Source organism: Coturnix japonica, unplaced genomic scaffold (assembly GCF_054131305.1).
Source record: "Coturnix japonica strain WE unplaced genomic scaffold, WE-NBRP24 Scf045, whole genome shotgun sequence".
NCBI lineage: Eukaryota > Metazoa > Chordata > Aves > Galliformes > Phasianidae > Coturnix > Coturnix japonica.
The window spans coordinates 3,354,946-3,379,438 of NW_028188948.1; the positions used below are offsets into that span (position 1 = coordinate 3,354,946).

The following is a 24,493-nucleotide window of genomic DNA, read 5'->3' on the forward strand; positions in this document are numbered from 1 at the left end:
GCTTGACCTTTTCTTCATTTTCTCTTGCTGTTTGAAAAGAGCACAGGGTTGTTTTTGTTTTTTTTTTAAATATATACAATGTTAGGGTATATATATGATGTTAAGTGTGATAAAGAAAAGGGAGACATTTGAGTTAGCACACTACTCAAGAGTTCAGTCCCCAGCTTTGCCACTGTTACCATTATTAGGGCAAGAACATCCTGGAAAATGAATTTCTCCTAAGTAGAGTCATTACATTTGAGCTACAGAGACCTTTACTAGGAGAAAACTTGTTGTTCAGAGCTAAGTTGCTGTATTTAACCAAAGTAGTTATCAATGTCCGTGTTTCAATGAACCTCTTTTCCATTTCGTAATGCGAGGAGTTTGATATTGGGATGGGAAGGTCATGGTTTGATTTAGATGTTGGACTGGGAATCAGAAGATCTGGGCTCTTTTCAGGTTGTCAGTCTTATTGTCTGACTTCTTAACAACATTCCTTTCTTTCTATTATTTTTTAATGATGTTTTAAGGCATTCTGAGCTGATAGGTGTAGTGTTCATGTGCAGTAATGCTGACGTGAGTAAGTAGGGTGATAATGTAAGGGTTATTTACATTCCTTCTAAATCTCTGCTTTCTCTTGTTCCATCCTTCTTAAAGAGCAATCCATTAATCTAGTAAAGGAGCTGTGTGATGAGGATGTGACTGAGCCTGAAGAAGCCAAATTTGAATGCGAGATATCCATTCCTTCTGTGAAACCTCCCAAGTGGTATTCCTACGTGGGGAAGTCTAACAGGCTGACAGAAACTTGATTATGCAGCAAGAAGGCACCATCCACCGGCTGACCATACCGAAAACCACCACTGATATGACAAGCACCATTCAGTTCTCAATTGGCAAATCAAAATCCACAGCCAATCTGCTTGTCAGAGGTAACATATCCTGGCTTGGTTTACATCATAAAGATGAAGAATTAATTAACGTACAGTCTTCCTTCACTGGGGTCTTTGAAATATTGTGTGTGTGTCTGGAGTGTCTGCTCCATTTCCAGTTCAAAGTCGTTGGACACTAAATGAGACAGCTGCATCTCAATAAAAGATCTGTTTGAATAGTTGTGATGTGCTTACTATTCAGATCTAAAGAGCTGTGGTTTTGTCCTTGGCTATACCAAAGAAGTCAGATCAGGTGAAATTAATTGTATTTCTGAACTAGACAAGTTTAAGTTTGGTAGCACCTAAATTTGATGCAGTTTGTCATTGATTTCATCTGAAAGAAACTTCCAGGCTTTTTATCTGCTGTTGTCCCCAGCGTAAGAGTCTCCATTCACATCCTATAGTACTTGTTATATTTTCAACTCACTCTTATTTGAATAAAAGCCTCAACAATTGGGAGCAATTTAATAAGCACAGAACAAGAGCTGGACCTTTCATTTGGTAGATAATATACAGTATTACTTTATAGAAATGTAGTCAATGGCATTCCCTATAGACAATCGTTTGTTTTATCTTTAGAGTGGTTCAAAGAACCATTGTGAACTTGACATTAATTGGAATGGAATACACGCAAGAGACTTTCCTCTTCTTCCAATTGTCCTCATCCTTTCTTCTCTTCCACCCCTGCTTTGCAGATTACCATATAGAAATCACCAGGAAGTTGGAGGACAAGACAGCTTTGGAACGTCATTCTGTCATCCTGTCCTGTGACTTCAGGCCTTCTCCAAAAATTGTGAAATGGTTCAAGGGTCACACACTCATCAAGCCCTCTGAGAAGTACAAGATCAAGAGGGATAAGCATTCAGCAGAGCTCAAGATTCTGAAGCTGAAGCCCGATGATGCTGGTGTGTACAAGTGCAAGGCAGGAATTGCAGAGACTGAGGCCACGCTGACAGCTGAAGGTATGAGCAGGGAGGGTGGCCTCTTCCATGTCCTATTTCACCTCAGATTTCTCTTCTTGGGGTTGATTTCTGCCATTCTCTCCTGCTAACTTTATAAACGTGTAATGTTCACTGAGAAGATTACACAAAGATCATCTAGTCCTACCATTCTACCACATCCCAGTATGATTTATAGTAACAGTGGTAACAGTTCACCTTGTTTCCCCACAGCCTGCAATGTAGAAGTAACAAAGCACCTGCAGGATGTGGAAATTGAAGAAGAGAGCTCTGCTGTCTTCTCCTGCGAGCTGTCCCATGATGACGAGGACGTGGAATGGTTCCTGAATGGCAACCTCCTTTACACCAACAATTACAATGACATCAAGAACGTTGGCAATTGCTGCACACTGACAATGAAGCAGGTTAAGCCTGAGGATGCTGGCACAGTGACAGTGAAGTCAGACAAGGTGTCAGAAAGCGCACCTGAAGGTGAGAGGTGGGTCTGATCACACCCCTCCTGGATGTAAGAGATGCTAAGGAGCTCCAGTTCTTTCTATTGTGCAGCAATCCTGCTTCTAAAGCTCACCTCTCTGGGGTGACAAGTCATCAGAGGCTTTCTTCCAGTGGAAGGTTCCATTGCAGCAGATATCAACGAAGGAGGATGGTTTTGGTGTCCTGCCAAAGCATTCCGTTGCTTTTTATCATCATTTTATTTAGCACAAGGAGAGTTACAAGAGCAATTTCTTTTACTGCTTCAGTAACATGCCGTGTCAATGCTGTTGTCTCCAAGGATTTATGACTGCAGGGAGAGATCATTCAATGTGTGTTTTGCCTCTGGGATGACTAATGACCAGGCTGTGAGCAACCTGATCTAGCTGAGAATGTCCCTTTTTATTGCAGGGGAGCTGGGCTAGATGGCCTTTAAGGGTCTCCTCCAATTCTAAGGGTACTGTGATTCTAATCTGCTCTCCCCAGCAATTAAGCTCTTTTACTCTATGCGCTCAGAGTTTGAAGGATTTCCTCTTTCTCCTTTCTTTTGCATTTGGTGGAAGTTTTTTCCCCAGTATAAACATCTGATGTGTGAAATAGAAGATAGATAAAAGGAGTCAATAAAACAGGAAAAGCAAAAGTGTTCAGCAGCTTATCCTCTTAATCCTGTGGCCTGCTGTATGAGCTCTGCTCCATGTGAGGGCAATGCCAGCTCTCCAGCTTTAGAAGAGCTGCATCCCAATTACTTCATATGATATCAGTCCCACCCACAGCAATGCAGGCTGTCCCTCCTGTTCCCTGTATTCTCCTACTGATTAGTTCAGAATTCCATAAAGTGCATTCAGTCAACAGACATGAAACCACTTTAGGTTCTATATTGATGTCATCAGTACTGGTAAAGATTTATTTATCCCTCTTTAAAATTCTGAAAGCAACTGGAAATGTCTCAACTTCTGTATCACATTGTTCTGTTTTGCCTTTTTAATGGCAGAGAAGCCTGCTGTCTTCATGAAGTCCTTGGATGATGTTTTTGGTGAGGAGCGGGGTGTGATTAAATTGGAATGCAAAGTCTCTAAAGAGAAGGTCAAACCAGTGTGGAAGAAGGACGGTGTTCTGCTCACTTCTGGCAACAAGTATGAGCTGGTACAGTCTGGGAAGACCCTATGTCCCCTTATCCATGACCTGGAGATGTCAGATGCAGGTTTCTATACCTGTGATATTGGCAATGATGTTGCCAAATCAAAGGTCGGCTTTCAGGGTAAGTACTGTGGAAAGTAAAGGAGTGCTGAAAGCACATTCAGTGTGGTCACTATGTCTTACACCTATTCCCCCACGAGCCTTACTAGTTTCTACAATAGAAGTGTATTACTGCAATTTAGCACAGTGATGTCTGGAAAATTCCCATTGCTTTTGATGTAAATGTATCTCATTTTGCCATGAAAATCACCAAACACATGAAGAATGTCCTGGAAATATTTCGTTTCTAAACATCCCTAAAATGGAGAAATGGTGTAGGGGTAGGATGGTAACAAATTAGCTAATAGAAACATTTAATTTCTTGTCATAGGCAAAACCCTTTTTCTCACGCAGCATCCTAGTGTTGTCCTCTCTGTTAGGTTGTTCCCTCTGTAGCTCATTGAATCTTCATTCTGCTCCATGGACTGAGCTGCTCTAATTGTAGTTCTTCCAGAGCAAAGACAAGAGATTTACGTCTCTTTTTTTTTTATAGCTTTCTGGTAATTCTGAGTGGAGAATGTCTTAGAGAATACATCAGTAAGGAATGCAGCCATGTTCTGCAAATCCTGAGTTAAAACACCAGTACTGCTACTCATGTCAGTCACAAATGCCTTTTCTCCATATAAACCTCATACTAACCTATCTCTTACCTTCCAGAGCTGAATAGTGGCATTACCAAACGGCTGAAAAACACTGAAATCCAGGAGGGAGAAGATTGTACTTTTGAATGCATTCTGTCCCATGAAAGCATTGATGAGTTCAACTGGACACTGACTGGAAGCAGAGTGGAAAGTGGTGGGCGATTTAAAGCTTCTAACGTGAGTCGGAAATATACTCTCCTTATCAAAAGTGTGACTCCTACTGACACTGAGGAAGTCGATTTTACTGCCCGTGGTCTAACCTCCAAAGCCTCTCTGTCTGTGAAAGGTAATGAGATGGGAGATTCTGGGGTCTGATTCCTTCCACTGTCCTCTGATAAGATTGTCGTGAGAGCTAACTCATAATATGGTTAAAGTGAATAGCAACCTTCTACTTGAACCTCGAAGCACTGAGAATTTCTCTTAAAAATAAGTAAAAGGACAAAACATTTTACACAAATGTGAGAACTACCCAAAGCACTTGGGGTAGTGTTGGAAATGGGCATCTCACTACAGCTTGTTCCATTAACAGTAAATCAGGAATGATCTGTTGAGGGAACTGTGGGAGCAAATATCCTCTAAGTATAAGCTGAAGGGATGGCCTTCACACCATCTAGCTGTACAACAAATTCCTATCTAGAGCATGTGCATCTGAGAGCATCATCCGAGGCTCCCAGTGTGATGAGTGGAGAGAAGAGAGAGGCAGTTTTCAGACATGGTTCAGCATCCTCAATTGGGTAGATTTAAGAGAGAATTAATGGTGCCTGGAATTCTATTGTCTGTACTTTGCAGATTACTGCTGGCTGTAGGATGGCGTCTGTTGCAAGTGCCTCTCTAACTTATCTCCAGCATGTAGATGCATGTATTTTGAGAAAGGCATCCTATCCTAAGTGTATGTTACTCAAAAAGCAATGTTTTCTTCCAGGAAAACCTACTGAGGTTTCAAAACAGCTGGAGGATAAGACAGCAGCAGCAGGGCAGGACATCAGCCTGAGCTGTGAGCTGTCAAAACCGGATTTGAACATCAGGTGGTACAAGGATGGCAAAGCAATCAGAAAAAGCCAGAAGTACGACTTGCAGCAGGAGGGAACTGGGGCCATTCTGATCATCCATGACTCTACTGCCAAGGACAGTGGGGAGTACCCCTGTGAGACAGAGGACTCCATAACAAAAGCCAGGGTCACTGTGCAAGGTGAGTTGAAAAGCACACTGGGGATGGCATGTAGAGAAGTCGAGGTAAATATCTGCAGCCTGTGGGTGATGTTTTTCTCTTCTGTTTCCTTGAGCAGGATCAATTCTTAGTTTTCAGAAAATATGATGGATTAAAATCTTTTCCTTAAAATAATCTGGAAACTGAATGATTCTCCAGTGTGATGTGGATCTGGGCAGCCTGATCTGGTGGTTGGTGACCCCTTGGAGGGGGTTTGAAACTAGATGTTCTTTGAGGTCCTTTTCTACTCAGGCCACTCTATGATTCTGTGATCATTCTATGATTCTATGATCTTGGGTGTTAGTGAGCCAAGAAAAGATGGCAATCTGAATTAGTCTATATTGAATATGTGTAATCCAAACTATATGCAGTTTATCAGATGAGATCCTACCAGCGCATGTATAATGGTATTGAATTTTCCAGATATCTACTGGAATTATCAAACCTATGTAAATGGGTGGACTCTGTGGTCTTCTTAGACTCTTTGCATCTCTATGTGATATTCTGAAATGAAGGCAAAGGAGATTCAGGACACCTCTGTATGCTTGGGACTTGTTGGGGTAACAAATCCCTTTGTCCTACACCCTCATCCTTTTTTTTTTTTCCTTCCAGAAAAACCTAATTACTTTATCAAGGAACTTTCAGATCTGAAAATTGAAGAAAGTGGAAGTGCACTTTTTACATGTCAGAGCGAGAAAGCCGCATCCTTCGTCATATGGAGGAAAGGCATTGCTGAGCTCAGGGCTGGCAGGAAATACAAGAGGGCACAGAAAGGACGAGACCTGCAGCTGAGCATAAAAAATCTGGAGAAAAGTGACAGTGACGTGTACACCTGTGACATTGGTGATGCCCAGTCCAGAGCCAAGCTGGTTGTACAAGGTATGTGTGAGAGCCATATGACTGCGCATCCTGTTTCTCCACTACCAAGACAGAATTTGTACATTTATGGCAGGTCTTTGGGGCTGCAGCTGTCTGGCCTGAATAGCGGTTCACAAGCCATGCACAGAGCAAGCTGCACGGAAAGGGAAAGAACTACCGACTAGAGCAGTGCCATTGAGAACTTTATGTATCATTTAAAAACCAAAAATGCTGATGTACGGTGAGGCTGGTGACCCAGAAATCAGTGTGAACTTTCTATCTCTGACCTTTCTGAGTTACAAATAGTCCTCCAGAGTTCTAGGCAAAAATTCCCTTATGCTGCATTCTGGGTAGTTGTCACGGTTTAAACAAAAATCTACCTGTGTCCGTGACAGGGGGGCCACAGGCAAGCGAGGTGTTAGAAGGAGCTGAACCTCTGTCCCAACTACTTCAGAAGCAGCCCAAACCCCCTCGTACATGGCTAAGATCTCCTTCTCAGTTGGAGTGTAGCACTCCTCAGACCCTTTATATGCTCGACTCCAAAGTCCCGGGGGTTGGCCTTGGGTTTCTCCTAAAGCTCTTTGCCACAAACTCCAAGTGGGACCTTTCTCTCCAGCAGCAGTGTAGAGGATGTTCTTTACATCCTGTCCCGTCCGTACTGGCCCCAAGGCCACGGCACGGGCTATCTCTTGTTTTCTCTGCTCAAAAGCCTGCTGCTGCTCAGGACCCCATGAGAAATTATTCTTCTTCCGTGTTACCTGATAGAGGGGGCTCACTATGTGGCTGTAGTTTGGGACATGCATTCTCCAAAAGCCCACTACTCCCAGAAAAGATTGGGTCTCTGTCTTGTTGGTGGGAGGAGACATAGCAGTGATTTTTTCAATCACATCTGCTGGGATGTGTCGATGCCCATCTTGCCATTTTACACCTAAGAACTGGATTTCCTGGGCAGACCCCTTCACCTTGCTGCGCTTAATGGCAAAACCAGCTTGCAAAAGAATTTGGATTATCTGTTTTCTTTTCTTGAAAATCTCTGCTGCTGTATGGCCCCACACGACAATATCAACAATATACTGCAAGTGTTCGGGAGCAGTAAAATTATTCATGCTTTATATGACGTTATGATGTGGAATACTGATAGCAAAATTACAAAATTATTAAACCATGACACCCTGGTATTTTTCTTTTTTTTTTCTTAAATATTTTCCTTTTTTTTTTCTTAAATATTTTCCTTTTTACTATTTAAATGTTATGGGCACATCTTATAGAAACACAAGGCTGTTTACAAAGAAGTGCATGCTGTGTTGCTGTATGATGAGCAAGATACATCTATTCTTCATCTAGCAGGAATAGTTGCTGAGCCTTAAGAACAGTTTCAGAAAGCTTTGGGAATTTGGGCGTTTTCCTTGTTTCTGTAACACAAAATGAAAATTTACGCTGTATACAAAGAAAAGGGGAGTCCGAACTTGTACGTTAAATTTGAAGGAGATCAATCTGGGGTAATATTTAAAAAAACAAAAAAAAAAAAAGAAAAAAAAAAGGGAGTGTGGTCATCAAATACTATAAAATATATTAGCTGTTACTAGAATGCCACTTATCTTCCCCCCATACGAATCACTGTCATGTTGTATGTGAATTTCTGAGGTGGGTTTTGAAGCTGAAATTAAAAACTTCTTGTATGGCTGTCTTCATAGTGGCTATCCAGACTATCTGTAGAAATAACAGCTATTATGTAGTCAGCTATTCACCAGTTTTAACTGATTATAAATTACGTTTCAGGGTGGAGAACATAGCATAGTGCCTGACACCTGTGTTGATCCTGAGGGCATTCTTGATTCTGTGCATTATGATGTCATGGATATTAAAGAGCAAACTGAGGCAGCACATAGTTCCATTGTATCCCTGGAGGACCCGAAGGAAGATATTGGCTGGTTTGAAAAGCAGCTGGAGAAAACTAACTTTGAACTGATGGAGACCAAAGAAGAGCTAACAGAGAAAAACACCAAACTACTTAAAATTGAAGAAGAGCTGATGCAGAAGAACAAAGGTGAGTTATGCGATGTGAAAGGTAAAAGACAGAAATAGTTCATGAATCTAAAAGAGAAATAACCAGTTTGAGTAGGAATTAGAGGAGATGTTCTACCTTTGGAACCATAGCCTGTAGATAAGTGATAGTTTGTTCCTTGTGTATATTCAGGTTCAGCAATTCCACGGTTTTTGGTTATTTCTTTTCTTTTTCCCCCCCTCTCCTTTAAACTGCAACTAGCAGCTTTACGCTTTCGTAAGTATGGGGTTAAATGTCTATATCTTGATTTTTACTTTTATATTGTAATCTCTACTCTTCTTTATGTCTTGTTGATGCAATGTTTTCATTCCAAGAAATATAGAAAACTTTTGAATCACTCCCAATAAGTGAAGACCACATGCAAATTAATTAATCTGTTCAAAAGCTACCTAAACGTTAGAATATCTGGAAAAATTGATTACTTAATAAACTATCTATTGGCTACTTATGTAATACAACCTTTTCTGTGTGTTACAGACTTTGAAATGCAGATGATTAAATTGGATGAGTCTGTTGAGCAACTTAAAGAAGCAACTGAGGTAACTTTATCAAGAAGATGTTGTGTAAAATTGTTTTAATACCAACTTGTGGTAGCTTAAAATGCTATGAATGCTCAGGATATCTCCACGTTCTATGCAGTCCATAAAACTTTATCCTGACTAATGTACTGCGAGCTACTGAATATGTGAAGACTAGCTTAAGTATGTGTGCATACCACTTCTGGTGGTTTTTGTTCATTTTTTTGATGTTTAGTAGCCTGAAGTAGCTCTGAAAACATTTATAGTTAATTCTGTCACTCAGATCTCTAACCTTGTAAGCTTAGCAACTTGACCCTTCTTAGTCTTTGACTGTCTGCATCACTGCAACTTAGTATTTCCATGGTATTAAAGCTGACTGTGATGAGTAGTCATGTCCTCACCTATTACTTCTTCCAAGAACAAGGCTCCAACTCTATCTGTGAGATTGTGTGGCCTGAACACTTCTGAGGCTTTTCTTTTCATAAGTTACTAAAGATGAATAATCAGTCCTTGGCAGTGCCAGCATGGCTTAACAATCGTCATCTTGTAAGTAAGGAAGCTTCACTTGTGGTCAAGGACACAATCTAAAATATGCGTGACAGAGCTGACTAAGCTTTAAGGTTGGATTATATCTGTCACGATGAAAGTGATTTTAGCAGCTTAGCAGAAGTGTGATGTGATGAACTTGTATGAGAGCTGACCATTTGCTCTTTGACCATGTTTGTAATTTTGTTGACTTCTTGGAAACAGGAAATTCTTTGATAAACTGGTAAACTCTTGATTGTGTGCAAGTCTTTTACTTTGTAACCTGCTAGGCTCTTGCTTTCCCTTGTATACTCTACCGAGTATTGCACTTGTCATTATCTGAAGGTGTACTTGTTCTGTCTGCTATTGAGATTTGTAACTGATGTCTATAGAGTCACTGGGTAAATATTTTAGCTGTATGGTTTTGTGTAAATATTTGCCTACAGAAGATTACTGAGACTTGAGTGCTCCTTTTGTTAAGCTTCAATGTAACTGATCTTATATCAATACAGGAAAAGACTACCTACCATTTAACTACCATTAAAGCAGAACCGGCAGAAGAGAACACTAATAAAGGAACTGAAAGCAGCCAATTTTCAGTGCTTTCAGTTAAAGCACTGAAACAAGAGAAAACTGAGTTGGAAGTGGGAAGAAAGCGCAGTAATGATGAAGATAAGCCTACTGTGGAAGAGCCACCTTCAAAGAAAGGTACAGTTTCTTCCATCCGTGAACAGGGTGTCTTCCAAAACAATAAATTGCTTCCTATTCCGGATAGGAAGCAAAAGGCTGTGAAGCGCGTACCTTATGGTATAAGGAGAAAAGCCACTGTGTTAAACTGTAAATAGAAGTAACTGTTATGTAAATATCCCTTTTTCAGAAGGTCCTATGCTGTTCATTTTTGAATGCTTAAGAATAAAAGTTTTTTGCACTATTTTTTTCCTTTTTGCTGCTTTTTCCTCATCTGTTGATGCACTTGCAGATTTGGTAATAGTTTTAAAGCAGTTTATTTAGGATTGTTTCAACTGCTGTTGCTGATCTTCTGAGTAGCATCAGCTGCTCAAGTGCTTTTTTTTGTTTGTTTGTTTTGTTTTTCCTGAAGCAACTATCAAAATTGTTGACGACCTGCTAATTGCTCGCTCATGGGCAATATTTGAGCAAAATGGTTTGGATAAGCTCTGATGCATTTAACTTCACTTCTGGGCACAGCTGAGCATCAGTGTTCCTAGAATTACGGAAGGCATATACAATGTAGAAGGGAAAATCTAAAACTTAGCTGTATTCCCTTCCTTTCTTGTATTCCTCTTGCAAAATATGTGCAAGGGAGAAAGTCAAGGCCTTCTTTGGATGAGATGCTGTTCTTGGATGATTTGTCCCTGCTGCCTTTATTTGGCATAAATATTGAATCCTAATGTGACCACTGAATGGCATCACATATAAGCATCTTACCAGAGACTGAGGGAGGGATGTGGACTCCTCCATACTCCAAATAGTAGTGGGTTTGTTCTAATCATATGACCAAAGCTCTCATTTAAAAATTAATGACAGCAATGCTCCACATAGGAATTAAAATGGGTAGCTGATAGTCACAATGTCAGCATGAAGTTTTCTGTTAAGAAGTACTGAGTATTCAATCATGTTAAAATTTTCTTCTATTTGTGAGTATTAATAGCGTCCAATTTCAAAAACCGCTTAATATATATTCTTTAGCTATGTTAAATATACACAGTAGAACAATGAGCACAGGTATGTTGTGCTGGTTCTTTTGTAGAATTAGTTATATAAGTAGCACGAGCAAAAGTGTTTTAGGAGATGCTAGGTTATCTCAGCTTAAAGTTCAGGGTATTTACACCATTCTCTGAGCTTTTAGGTCTTGTTTCCTATGCTCTGTAATAATGCTTTTTCCCTACTTCCTCTGTAAGGAGCTTCTAGACTGAACATTACACATCTTCTCCCTAGTCCTTTTTATCTTGCTTTAGTGCTTGCTTGTTGTTTTCAGCATAAAGTGTTTAGATTACTTATAAATCATATTCCCCTCACTAGTGTTGCTGGGTGAGCAGTCAAAACCCAAAACCTGGTTTGGGGTGGAATATGCCACTGCTGTTTCTTCAGTATGACTTTTAAATCAGTTGAGGGCTGTATATAAAACTCCTTAGATGAGTTAAGAGGCTGTTTCCATGCAGTACATGTGAATCTGTATGTAATGCAGGCTGCACGTGGGCACTATAAAATTCTGCATTGTAGTAATAAAAGGACTGTACAAGAATCTCCATTGAATATATTGTTGTGGTGACCCAATCCCTAGTAAGTCTTGACTTATATTTATTTTTTTTAATACTTAAAGTATGCATATTATGGAATGGACATAACTGGATTCTAAAGCAATGATGAAATACAGCAGAAGTTGCTTTTGATAGAAAGAAAATGCATGTGATTTTAGCTAATTGCTCACCAGTTAGAGAAAAAAACAGCCCCAAGCTAATGGAATATTTATGGAAACTTGAATCTGCAAATTTGTACAACTTTATGAGTGAACTTTATATGCAAAAGAGTAAGTGTGGACAGAAGTAGGAATCCTCATATTTTGTTTAGAGATCAACTGAATAAGAGAGACAGATATCAACACTTAAGAGATCAACTTGTCCAGGGTTTTATCTTTCTTTTGAAAGTAAGAGGACTGTGAGTTGGAATGAAATTTCTTAGAGAACTGTTTATCTACCATTTAGATGTAGATGGAGTGATTCCTGGCTGCTTTATAGGGATTGCTGAAGCACGGAAGATAGAAAGAATATAGCTGTGAATTATCTATCTCGTTCCCATGTTTCTTAAATCTAATTAGATTTTCTACTGGTGTGGAGTGGAAGGTTTGAGTAGTGCCATGGTAAAAGTGTTCTTCCAGACTGAAAACCTGTTGCTGTTAATTCTGTATAGAAATCTGAGGCACCTGATTACGTGTTCAGAGGACTTGAATTCCTTCACTAGTATCAAATACTATGTGATGTGAGGGCATGGCTTGCATATTACGACAGTTTTTCACTTAGAAGTTGCTACTTGGTGTTGTGAACTGCTATGTAATAATGATTTTAATCAATCTGAGCTACATTCCTTTTCCCTTTTTTGTTTGTTTGTTTGTTTGTTTGTTTGTTTTACAGTAGTTGTAAATGAGAGAAAGAAAAAGAACACTGTAGAGCAAAGGACAATTGAACACATGAAACAAAAGTGCTCCACATACCGAAAGGAAGTACTAGCACTGAGGGAAAGAACTGAAATCTTGGAACATCATTTAGCTCTGCTTGAAGAACAATGCAGCAGAGAAAAAAATAAAAAAGAAGACTTCAGTAAGCAGGAAACAAGCCTGCGTATTCAGCTTTCTTTTTCTGAAGAAACAGCTGATGCCCTCCGTGAACAAATTCTGCAGGGTCAAGCTGACTATCGGGGAATTGCTTCTGAACTGGATGAACAGAAATCTATAAATATGACACTTGAAAACAAAAATGCCCAACTAACTAACAACATAGAAGTTGCCAAAGAATATATAATTGATAAAGTGTCACAAGTAAAAGAAATGCGGACCAAATTAGATGAATTATACAAATGTCACTTAGAGTTTCACGCCATTGGTACTCACTTTGTGAGTGTAAAGGATTCCTCAGACTCTGAAAAAGATGAGACAGGGACATCTCAAATTAGTTCTGCATGCATTCAGTCACAGACTTCTTCCATCTCAGATCTTGTGCAGGACCTCTCCTTTAACTATAGTCTTGAAAGGATTTGGGAAGTATGCAGAAGTATTGTTGATGTTTCCTCACAAAAAAGTCAGCACATCAAAGCACTGCTTCAAGACAATGAAAACCTAAAGGCGAGACTGAATAATGCTGAAAATCATAATCGTCAACTTGTAATGAAGCTATGTGAGATTACAACTCACACTAGTCAGGAAGAAGATCTTGTGAATCAGTTACATGAGCAAATAGAAAAGAAAACTCAGGAGTTTGAAGAAAAGACTGCAGAAGATCAGAGAGTGATTGCACAATTTCAGGAGGAAGTTGCCAACTGTGAGGTAAAAATAAGAGAGCTTGAATATCGCCTGGAGGCTTACAAGACAATGGAAGACAATGTGTCAAAACTCAATGAATTACTTAAAGAAAAAGAATCTATTATTGTTAATCTGGAGACAGTTACAGCAACTCTGCAGGAGATGTCTGCAAATGCAGACAAAAAGTTTGAAGAGTTAAGTAGCAAAGAAGCAAATCTGATTCAAGAAGTTATGCAGCTGAAAAACAGCTTGGAGCAGATGAAACATTCTCTTTGGGAAAAGGAAAAGAGTGAAATGGAGAAAGTGCAACGTATAGAATCGTAAGTAACCACTGAGTTAACTTAGAGCCCTTTGAGAATGAACTAGAGTTAAAAATAGTTAATGGGAACATCCCTTCGACTTAACGCATTTGCATGCTTATCAGTGGCCAAACTACTACTTTAGGATGCTTTGGTATGCTACTTGAGTTCCAAGGGAAAACAGGAGTGTGCAAGGAAATAAAGAATAATATGGGGATTTCTGGTGGTTTTGTTGTACATCCCTCAGAATAGCATCTGAATAATTTATTGCTTCAGAATCTGATTATGAGAAGCAAGCTGAAATTCAAAAGTAATTGTTTAAATCTTGTCACTGGTCTAGATAGATTTAAGAGTCTATTTACAAATAGAAACCAACAGGCAGGGCATGGATTAAGCTGTAATTGCTGTTTCCATGAGATGTGTAACAATAATGTTCTTTGTCTCTTTATTTTTAACATAAGGCTAGAAAATATTCTTTCTGAGAGTTCTGCCCTTGTACTGAATTTGAAAAAAGATTTGCAGAGGAAAGAAGAAGAGTATGCAGATCTAAAAGACAAACATTCTGATGCCAAGAAACAAATTCAGCAAGTACAAAGCGAGGTTTGTAACTCCAAAGCCTAAAACCTAAGTCTTGTGAAAAAACGCTGATAACTGGGAAGAAGAATGCTATTTACTTGAAGAGAAATAGACTAATTTCCAGAGGCTCTTTAATATAAGCATGTATATTTTTTTTCTTCAATTTCAGCTTCAGTGATGTTAATAGTTAAAATTTAATTATTAAACAAGTAGATATCTTAAAACCCATTTTGCAGGATCTTAGTCTGAAAGTTTATTGGGTGTGCTTGGGGTGGAAAATTGAAGCTTAAAAATGAATTCATGTCTTCCTTGGTAACCTTGCACTTGCTGTCATTTTCCTACTCAGCACTTGTCTGTGAATTCCTCTTTATTTAACAAAGAAGTATTTGGCCAGGTTGGATTACAGAAGTCTTTTAATGAACCGTGAGCTGTGCTTACATTACAGGTGTCCACGATGCGTTCTGTGGAGGAATCCCTCAGGATCAAGACGTATGAACTTGAAAGGGTTATTAACTATTTTAAGGATGAGCTGGATTATAAAGACTTCTATATCCAACAACTTAAGCAGGTATTTTACTTGCTCTTATTTTTTATTAAATGAATGATGCAGGTTTTCCAAGCAACAGGAAAAAGGTCAAAAAAAAAAAAAAGGAGCAAAATGAAAGTGGCCAACTGAAATTAGTGGTAGACCATGAAAGATATTCAAGTAATTAGTCACTACAGAGCACTGGCAGATTGCTTTAAATACAATAATCTGCATAGTAAATACATATGTAATACATGCATATAACCTGATCTTGTTGAGTGACATCACGACATGTTAATTGAAATGTCTTACCATAAACTCTTTTTATCAGCTTGAGTCCTTATTTATGCTATATGAAAAGCTTATTAATTCTAGGCTGTCTTAAAGATTCTGCTTGTTTTTACTGTGTATGCTTTTCTTTCAACATGAAATATAGGAGGTGGTGGAAACTGAGAGGATGGAAGATATCTCCAAAGACTATGACCAACTATGTGACGGTTAGCCATTATTTGTGTGTGTGTGTGTGTGTGTGGAATATCCGTGTAAATGTTGTCACATTGCTAATGACTTTGAGTCTTCTGTGTTTCGATTTTAAAACATGTCTGCATATATTTGTATGTAAATATTTCAATGGAGATGCTCTATTTCTTTTAAAAGAGCTTTTGGTCATGGGAGAATCTTGATTTGAGAATAATGGGAGCTAGTAGGGAGTTCATCTGTAAATTTTCAAACCTTCAGATCTGTGTGCAAGGGATAGAACAATTGAAGTTATGCGGATGACATTAGAAGAACAAGAGGAAATGCAGCTTAAACAAGATGAAATGCGTGAAGCTCTGTTAGAGATGAACGAAAAATTAGCTTCAGGTAATCTTTCCAGGGAAAGGGAGCAGGGATGCAAAAGGGGTTTAGACGTACTGTGATAGCCACTTCCATTTTCATGTGACTGTTACTTAGGCATTAACGTTCCATAGTAAACAACAAATCTCTTGTAGTTAAAGGCTTCTGTTATTTCTTTATGTCTGTAGCAGATAAAACCGAAGCTGCTTTAGTAAAAAGTCATTGGTGTGGTATTTCAAATATATATTTGAAATGATATGCTATCTAACCTCATTTTGTGTATTGAGTAGAACTGATTGCATGGAAACAGAAATACAGTGAACTGGAATACCAGAGCAATAGTGACTGGCAGCAAAAGAACAACGAAAGTGATGAGGCAAATTTGAATGAAAACAATACAGAATTAATAAAGCTGCAAAAAGAGCTGGAGGTAACTTAACTTCAAAGTTGTAACTTGATAAAGTAAACTGTTATATTGATTACAGAAACTTCCTGTAAAAGCTGCAGTGCAACATGCAATAGGGACCAGGTGCAGCTTTTTTGTGGTACGTTAAGAATGGCATCACTGATGCCCCCATAGTATAGGAAGTGTAGCCTTCCCTACATTATGCTGCCATGAGCAGTGCTTCTTTTGCTGGCCTCTGAACAGTTAGTTGTCTTATCCCATCTGATGTTATTTTTTGTTGTTGTTGTTTGTTTGTTTTTTTAAATAAAAGTAATGGGCTGGCAGTGGGAGTTTTCTAAGTGAGTATACAATAGGTTACATCCACTCTGTTAGTGGAATGGTTCTGAACTTCTTTCCTCCTTCACCTTGAGTAAGCTTATTCATGATATATTTTTTTAATGCGCAGAGCCAATTCACTTTTTCAAGAAGAGGGGAAAGTTGAACATTCATTGCTTCATTCTATACCACGTCAATGTGCTATAAGCAGAGTATACTTATACAATTGTTGTTTGCAAGAAAGGAATACTAACTCAAAGCAAATTGTAACTTACGGTGTGTTTGTCAAAACTGTTTTCTGTTAGTTGCTTGGGCAACTAATATAAGCTATCGAAATCATCATCTAAGTTTATCACCAGGAAGCCTTTTTTGTTGGGCTGCGGGTCTACTAATTTTCCTTGGTTAAAAGACTTTTATTTTTTCCAAGCAGTTTCTCAGGTGCTCTGTCCTATATATGAGAATGTCTGCCAGTAGGTTTGATAGGAAAGGAGACTACTCCTACAGTGTAAACTGTGTTGCTTTTCTTTGTCTTTCAACCCTGAAGGAGCTGCAAGTTTTTCTACAGCTGCTGCAAGGTAGAAGTGTTAGAAGTTTTTAAGTTAAAAGAGTTTTTCTTATACTGACTTTTGGTGTAAGTTCTGTAAAGCTTGTGTGAACATTTATAAAGAAAAAGAGATGTTTTATTGAGGCTCTCCAGTCTGAATAAGAAATACTGGAAATGATTATTTTTTAATGGAAAAGAACTAATGATTATCCAATACCTGCCTTTGGGAATATTCTGTAGTAAAAACTGCTAATGTTTCTGTTATCTTGCAGAAACAAGTCTATTTAATGATGACCTGGCTTTTAAGACTTTTATTCCTTAATGACTCACTATTTCATTTTTGGTTTCTTTGAAACAGGAAAGTGAGACTAAGTATCAAACTGATAGAAAAAAGTGGCTGGAGGAGAAAGAAGAGCTCCTAAATCAGATAAAAGAAGCTGAGAATCTTCGCAACAAAGAAATGAAACAATTTGCTGAGGACCGACAACATTATGGAAAGCAACAAGCAGAAACTGTAAGTGATGAGGTCCTGGCAGAGTTGTCTGGTGCCTGTAGTTTGGAGACAACTACATACCAAGTATTAACAGTAAGGGTGCATAAGAGCAGCTTGTCCAAGTCCCCTTGCTTTCTTATGCGGCAAAGCCCATATGAGAACTGCTTGATTTGGAAAAGGAAGGAATGGGGGGGCCACAAAAAGAAAGATCTTTCATAAGTGCATAATGAAATGTCACGTATGTGGGACATCAATAAGAAAATTACAGTTGAAAAATAGATCACTATTTAATGAGGCTAAGAAAGTATTTTGTACAATAGCTTTTGTTTGTTCTCTTTTCTGCAAAGCAGAAGTTCTTTAAGCCTTTATAAGGAAGAAAAGGCAATTGAGTTTCTAAAGAAACCCCACAAACTTCTCTCCAGATACTGAATAAAAATACTTGGTCAAACGGCCACAGTTTTGCTCCTTTATCACTTTCCAAATAGTGACTGATAACAAAGTCACTTGAGTTACTTGAGCTGTTTGCTGGGCTCTTGTCATGTAACTTCTTAAACATGTGAATCTGTACATTCTGCAAAGCTTTTTTTACATCTGGAAGTAGTTAGTCCCGACTTTCTGGACCTGCAAGCAGCATAGAAGGACATGAGGAGCTTAGTATTATTATCACTTTGTGACTTTATTTTCCTAAAGCTCATTAGTAATCATTAAATGAGCAAATTGAAGTTCTTAAATAATACTAATATTTTTTCACAAGGAGAGTAATGTAGGTTGTCTAATAGAAGCATGGTTTTGCTTCTGTAGGTTTGTAGTGCAACTAGTTCTAGAGCTCCTGTGGATCTTGAAGAGATCATACATTTACTAAGACTATAAAACGGTGCTAACTACCGAAGTGTTAGAACAGTTCAGTGTGTAGTAGGTGATGTTCACTGTTAATCTGTTCTTCATTTAGGAAAGACTTGTTGCCCAGCTGGAGGAAAAGGACCGTAATCTTCAAAAGTGGCGTGAGGAGAGAGATCAGTTAGTAGAAGCTTTGGAAGAACAGCTCAAAAGTTTGGCTTTAAATGAAAGCTTGGAGCAGATGAAACATTCTCTTCGGGAAAAGGAAAAGAGTGAAATGGAGAAAGTGCAACGTATAGAATCGTAAGTAACCACTGAGTTAACTTAGAACCCTTTGAGAATGAACTAGAGTTAAAAATAGTTAATGGGAACATCCCTTCGACTTAATGCATCTGCATGCTTATCAATGGCCAAACTACTACTTTAGGGTGCTTTGGTATGCTACTTGAGTTCCAAGGGAAAACAGGAGTGTGCAAGGAAATAAAGAATAATATGGGGATTTCTGGTGGTTTTGTTGTACATCCCTCAGAATAGCATCTGAATAATTTATTGCTTCAGAATCTGATTATGAGAAGCAAGCTGAAATTCAAAAGTAATTGTTTAAATCTTGTCACTGGCCTAGATAGATTTAAGAGTCTATTTACAAATAGAAACCAACAGGCAGGGCATGGATTAAGCTGTAATTGCTGTTTCCATGAGATGTGTAACAGTAATGTTCTTTGTCTCTTTATTTTTAACATAAGGCTAGAAAATATTCTTTCTGAGAGTTCTGCCCTTGTACTGAATTTGAAAAAAGATTTGCAGAGGAAAGAAGAAGAGTATGCAGATCTAAAAGACAAACATTCTGATGCCGAGAAACAAATTCAGCAAGTACAAAGCGAGGTTTGTAGTCAACTGAGATATTTTTTTCTGTAAGATTATGCTTGGCTTTCTGCTGTTAAAACTTCTCAAACTTTAACTATGAAGCTGGAAATTTCACACTAGTGTGGCTAGCAGCAAATCTTAGGTAAAGTTGCCATTGAAGCTCTAGAGGGGACCAGAAGTTAAAACATGGTTTCACATAGATAATGAACAGAGGAAAGTAAAGTTGGTTAGTAGTCTGGAATAAGGTTTGTGAAGAGAATAGCTAATCTGCCTCTGGAGGGGACTTGTTATTATCTCTACGTTACTGGTGACTTGCCATTGGTATCCGTGGTAACTCCAAAGCCTAAAACCTAAGTCTTGTGAAAAAACGCTGATAACTGGGAAGAAGAATGCTATTTACTTGAAGAGAAATAGACTAATTTCCAGAGGCTCTTTAATATAAGCATGTATATTTTTTTTCTTCAATTTCAGCTTCAGTGATGCTAACAGTTAAAATTTAATTATTAAACAAGTAGATATCTTAAAACCCGTTTTGCAGGATCTTAGTCTGAAAGTTTATTGGGTGTGCTTGGGGTGGAAAATTGAAGCTTAAAAATGAATTCATGTCTTCCTTGGTAACCTTGCACTTGCTGTCGTTTTCCTACTCAGCACTTGTCTGTGAATTCCTCTTTATTTAACAAAGAAGTATTTGGCCAGGTTGGATTACAGAAGTCTTTTAATGAACCGTAAGCTGTGCTTACATTACAGGTGTCCACGATGCGTTCTGTGGAGGAATACCTCAGGAATAAGATGGATGAAATTGAAAGGATTAATAACCAGTTTAAGGATGAGCTGGATTATAAAGACTTCTATATCCAACAAATTAAGCAGGTATTTTACTTGCTCTTAATTTTTATTAAATGAATGATGCAGGTTTTCCAAGCAACAGGAAAAAGGTCAAAAAAAAAAAAAAATTGGAGCAAAATGAAAGTGGCCAACTGAAATTAGTGGTAGACCATGAAAGATATTCAAATAATTAGTCACTACAGAGCACTGGCAGATTGCTTTAAATACAATAATCTGCATAGTAAATACATATGTAATACATGCATGTAACCTGATCTTGTTGAGTGACATCATGATATGTTAATTGAAATGTCTTACCATAAATTCTTTTTATCAGCTTGAGTCCTTATTTACGCTATATGAAAAACTTATTAATTCTAGGCTGTCTTAAAGATTCTGCTTGTTTTTACTGTGTATGCTTTTCTTTCAACATGAAATATAGGAGCTGGTGGAAACTGAGAGGATGGAAGATATCTCCAAAGACTATGACCAACTATGTGACGGTCAGCCATTATTTGTGTGTGTGTGTGTGTGTGGAATATCCGTGTAAATGTTGTCACATTGCTAATGACTTTGAGTCTTCTGTGTTTCGATTTTAAAACATATCTGCATGTATTTGTATGTAAATATTTCAATGGAGATGCTCTATTTCTTTTAAAAGAGCTTTTGGTCATGGGAGAATCTTGATTTGAGAATAATGGGAGCTAGTAGGGAGTTCATCTGTAAATTTTCAAACCTTCAGATCTGTGTGCAAGAGATAGAACAATTGAAGTTATGCGGATGACATTAGAAGAACAAGAGGAAGTGCAGCTTGAACAAGATGAAATGCTTCAAGCTCAGTTAGAAGAGAACCAAAAATTAGCTTCAGGTAATCTTTCCAGGGAAAGGGAGCAGGGATGCAAAAGGGGTTTAGACGTACTGTGATAGCCACTTCCATTTTCATGTGACTGTTACTTAGGCATTAACGTTCCATAGTAAACAACAACTCTCTTGTAGTTAAAGGCTTCTGTTATTTCTTTATGTCTGTAGCAGATAAAACCGAAGCTGCTTTAGTAAAAAGTCATTGGTGTGGTATTTCAAATATATATTTGAAATGATATGCTATCTAACCTCATTTTGTGTATTGAGTAGAACTGATTGCATGGAAACACAAATACAGTGAACTGGAATACCAGAGCAATGGTGACTGGCAGCAAAAGAACAACGAAAGTGATGAGGCAAATTTGAATGAAAACAATACAGAATTAATAAAGCTGCAAAAAGAGCTGGAGGTAACTTAACTTCAAAGTTGTAACTTGATAAAGTAAACTGTTATATTGATTACAGAAACTTCCTGTAAAAGCTGCAGTGCAACATGCAATAGGGACCAGGTGCAGCTTTTTTTGTGGTACGTTAAGAATGGCATCACTGATGCCCCCATAGTATAGGAAGTGTAGCCTTCCCTACATTATGCTGCCATGAGCAGTGCTTCTTTTGCTGGCCTCTGAACAGTTAGTTGTCTTATCCCATCTGATGTTATTTTTTGTTGTTGTTGTTTGTTTGTTTTTTTAAATAAAAGTAATGGGCTGGCAGTGGGAGTTTTCTAAGTGAGTATACAATAGGTTACATCCACTCTGTTAGTGGAATGGTTCTGAGCTTCTTTCCTCCTTCACCTTGAGTAAGCTTATTCATGATATATTTTTTTAATGCGCAGAGCCAATTCCCTTTTTCAAGAAGAGGGGAAAGTTGAACATTCATTGCTTCATTCTATACCACGTCAATGTGCTATAAGCAGAGTATACTTATACAATTGTTGTTTGCAAGAAAGGAATACTAACTCAAAGCAAATTGTAACTTACGGTGTATTTGTCAAAACTGTTTTCTGTTAGTTGCTTGGGCAACTAATATAAGCTATCGAAATCATCATCTAACTTTATCACCAGGAAGCCTTTTTTGTTGGGCTGCGGGTCTACTAATTTTCCTTGGTTAAAAGACTTTTATTTTTTCCAAGCAGTTTCTCAGGTGCTCTGTCCTATATATGAGAATGTCTGCCAGTAGGTTTGATAGGAAAGGAGACTACTCCTACAGTGTAAACTATGTTGCTTTTCTTTGTCTTTCAACCCTGAAGGAGCTGCAAGTTTTTCTACAACTGCTGCAAGGCAGCGTAAAGTGTTAGAAGTTTTTAAGTTAAAAGAGTTATTCTTATACTGACTTTTGGTGTAAGTTCTGTAAAGCTTGTGTGAACATTTATAAAGAAAAAGAGATGTTTTATGGAGGCTCTGCAGTCTGAATAAGAAATACTGGAAATGATTATTTTTTAATGGAAAAGAACTAATGATTATCCAATACCTGCCTTTGGGAATATTCTGTAGTAAAAACTGCTAATGTTTCTGTTATCTTGCAGAAACAAGTCTATTTAATGATGACCTGGCTTTTAAGACTTTTATTCCTTAATGACTCACTATTTCATTTTTGGTTTCTTTGAAACAGGAAAGTGAGACTAAGTATCAAACTGATAGAAAAAAGTGGCTGGAGGAGAAAGAAGAGCTCCTAAATCAGATAAAAGAAGCTGAGAATCTTCGCAACAAAGAAATGAAACAATTTGCTGAGGACCGACAACATATATCATAGATCATACATTTACTAAGACTGTAAAACGGTGCTAACTACCGAAGTGTTAGAACAGTTCAGTGTGTAGTAGGTGATGTTCACTGTTCATCTGTTCTTCTTTTAGGAAAGACTTGTTGCCCAGCTGGAGGAAAAGGACCGTAATCTTCAAAAGTGGCGTGAGGAGAGAGATCAGTTAGTAGAAGCTTTGGAAGAACAGCTCAAAACTTTGGCTTCTAATGTCATACAAAAAGAGACAGAAATAGCAGAACTGAGACAATCTGCCTTAAAGGATTCAAGCAAGGTCAGCTCTCCTTTCCTCCTTCCTGATTAGCTACCCATAAATTCTGTAAGACTCCTGTACCTGATCTTTGTATTCTGGGTGTGGTTCTGTTCTTGAACACTGTCGTATTGACATCATGTGCAACTAACCAAAAAAAGCACCAGCTTTTATTTTTGTTCTTCAGAAACAGAATTTCTGTTAATTACTAAAATTTCAATTTTTTCAGTAGTTCAGATAAGCAGATGTCAGTTTGATGCTTATGATCCTACAATCAGACTGGACATCTGTAGCTTTTTCTGATAATTCACAGCATTTCCGGATCCCAAGCTAGGCTCAATACTCAGACAGTAGTTCTGTCTCAGGTTTCTTACTTTCTTTGCTTTCTCTGAGGTAGTATCTACAATGGCTTGAAAAGACAGAAGGGGACGTGGAGAGAGATTAAGGGAAGCATCAAAAAGCAGAGGGGGGATGATCTCTGGAAGTTGCATTTCTTATTTCAACATCCAGCTTTAAATCAGGATAGCCAATCTAAGCCGTAGCATAGAATTTCAGAAGCTAAACAGAAGACTAAATGAGTTGTGCTCTTTTGAGAATGTTTGGATTCACTTTCTCTGAGAAGAAAGATGTTCTCATAGCAAAACTTCCCCTACAACTGCCGACTTTCTCACAGTACCGAGGATTTGGGAACAAATAAAAGCTCGGGTTATTATATCTTAAGGGAGATGAAGGCTGAAGCACATAAGTAAAATAGAAGAATCAAAATATATTGTATTACAACTTACTACATATTCAGTGATGAGTACTTGTTGGTTCTTTTTGTCTTCCACTCAAACATGAGCTCTCATCTTCTCAAAAATATTTTATTTACTAGAACACCATCTCTCTGTGTACATTATGGAACTTTTCCATGCAGATTTCCATGTATTCGTATGTGGATGCTGAAGATTAGGCAGAGGTTTAGCCTTTGGTGTTCTAACATAGCAGCTGTGAGCGTGCAGAGTATGGGGGGAATGGATGACAAAACAACCAGCGTTACAGATTTTGTCCCTAAATAATGTCTCGCTTTCTCTATTTTGGAGGCAGAATACTGCCTGAGACTGTTAGTGAGACCCAGTAGGGTGTATCTGAAGATCACACAATGAATAGATGTTACTACCTTCCCACACTTGTGCTGTGTTTCAGCTTACGTGTTCATGTGGCGTCTGAGCTTGAGGTTTTACACTGTAACTTTAGAAAACTCGAGATACTTTGGAGGTCTAATGCATAGCCTAATCTTTACTCCTTTTAAATATTTACAGCCTAGGAAACAACAAAGCAAAACTAAAACTGGAGAAAGTATTCCATTAAGATGCAAAGCTGAAGACAATTATTTGTCACGTCGATGTACTAGGAGCCTCACTTCATTAAATGAATCTGAGGTTAGTATGAAACTTCAGATCTGAAAATGTTGTGATTGTATTGCTTTTGATAAGGAATGAGTAGGAAAAGATCTCATGTTCTCTAAACAATTCCCAAGTTTTAATTTATTTATCCCTTTCAAGGTGATCAGATCACCTGTTTTTATAGCCTTTGATAGGAATAAAAGCTGTTGAAACAATTGTGTGATGAATTTTTGTCAGGTGCTGTTGAAAACTCTCCTCATGTTAATGCTTATGAAGTGGCTCATGATTAGATAAGTTAC

General features: G+C 38.2%; 3 protein-coding genes across 7 annotated transcripts; all 3 read left to right on the forward strand.

Moving 5' to 3' along the window:
- Positions 1 to 790: 790 nt before the first annotated feature.
- LOC146752497 (obscurin-like) lies at positions 791 to 5,225 on the forward strand. The gene is made up of 7 exons (XM_085531888.1): positions 791 to 795; positions 1,546 to 1,565; positions 1,604 to 1,870; positions 2,081 to 2,345; positions 3,330 to 3,596; positions 4,232 to 4,501; positions 5,138 to 5,225. Exons 1-5 carry the CDS (start codon positions 791 to 793, stop codon positions 3,361 to 3,363), a joined length of 591 nt encoding a protein of 196 aa, XP_085388014.1. The 3' UTR covers positions 3,364 to 3,596; positions 4,232 to 4,501; positions 5,138 to 5,225.
- Positions 5,226 to 9,853: 4,628 nt separating this feature from the next.
- LOC146752498 (kinesin-like protein KIF20B) lies at positions 9,854 to 13,745 on the forward strand. Its single transcript, XM_085531867.1, has 2 exons — positions 9,854 to 10,096; positions 12,538 to 13,745. Exon 2 carries the CDS (start codon positions 12,594 to 12,596, stop codon positions 13,743 to 13,745), a length of 1,152 nt encoding a protein of 383 aa, XP_085387993.1. The 5' UTR covers positions 9,854 to 10,096; positions 12,538 to 12,593.
- A 377-nt stretch (positions 13,746 to 14,122) lies between these two features.
- Positions 14,123 to 24,060, forward strand: LOC146752499 (kinesin-like protein KIF20B). 5 transcript variants are annotated; one of them, XM_085531796.1, is made up of 13 exons: positions 14,123 to 14,320; positions 14,742 to 14,864; positions 15,259 to 15,319; positions 15,561 to 15,686; positions 15,950 to 16,089; positions 17,283 to 17,438; positions 18,367 to 18,557; positions 18,998 to 19,136; positions 19,866 to 19,988; positions 20,386 to 20,446; positions 20,686 to 20,811; positions 21,075 to 21,214; positions 22,413 to 24,060. In XM_085531796.1, the coding sequence occupies exons 1-13, from the start codon at positions 14,138 to 14,140 to the stop codon at positions 22,551 to 22,553; spliced, it is 1,710 nt and encodes a 569-aa protein (XP_085387922.1). In that variant the 5' UTR covers positions 14,123 to 14,137; the 3' UTR covers positions 22,554 to 24,060. The 5 variants fall into 5 exon arrangements, with proteins under 5 accessions (XP_085387922.1, XP_085387924.1, XP_085387923.1 ...); XM_085531798.1 differs by lacking the exon at positions 20,686 to 20,811; XM_085531797.1 differs by lacking the exon at positions 15,561 to 15,686.
- The last annotated feature ends 433 nt before the right edge of the window (positions 24,061 to 24,493 follow it).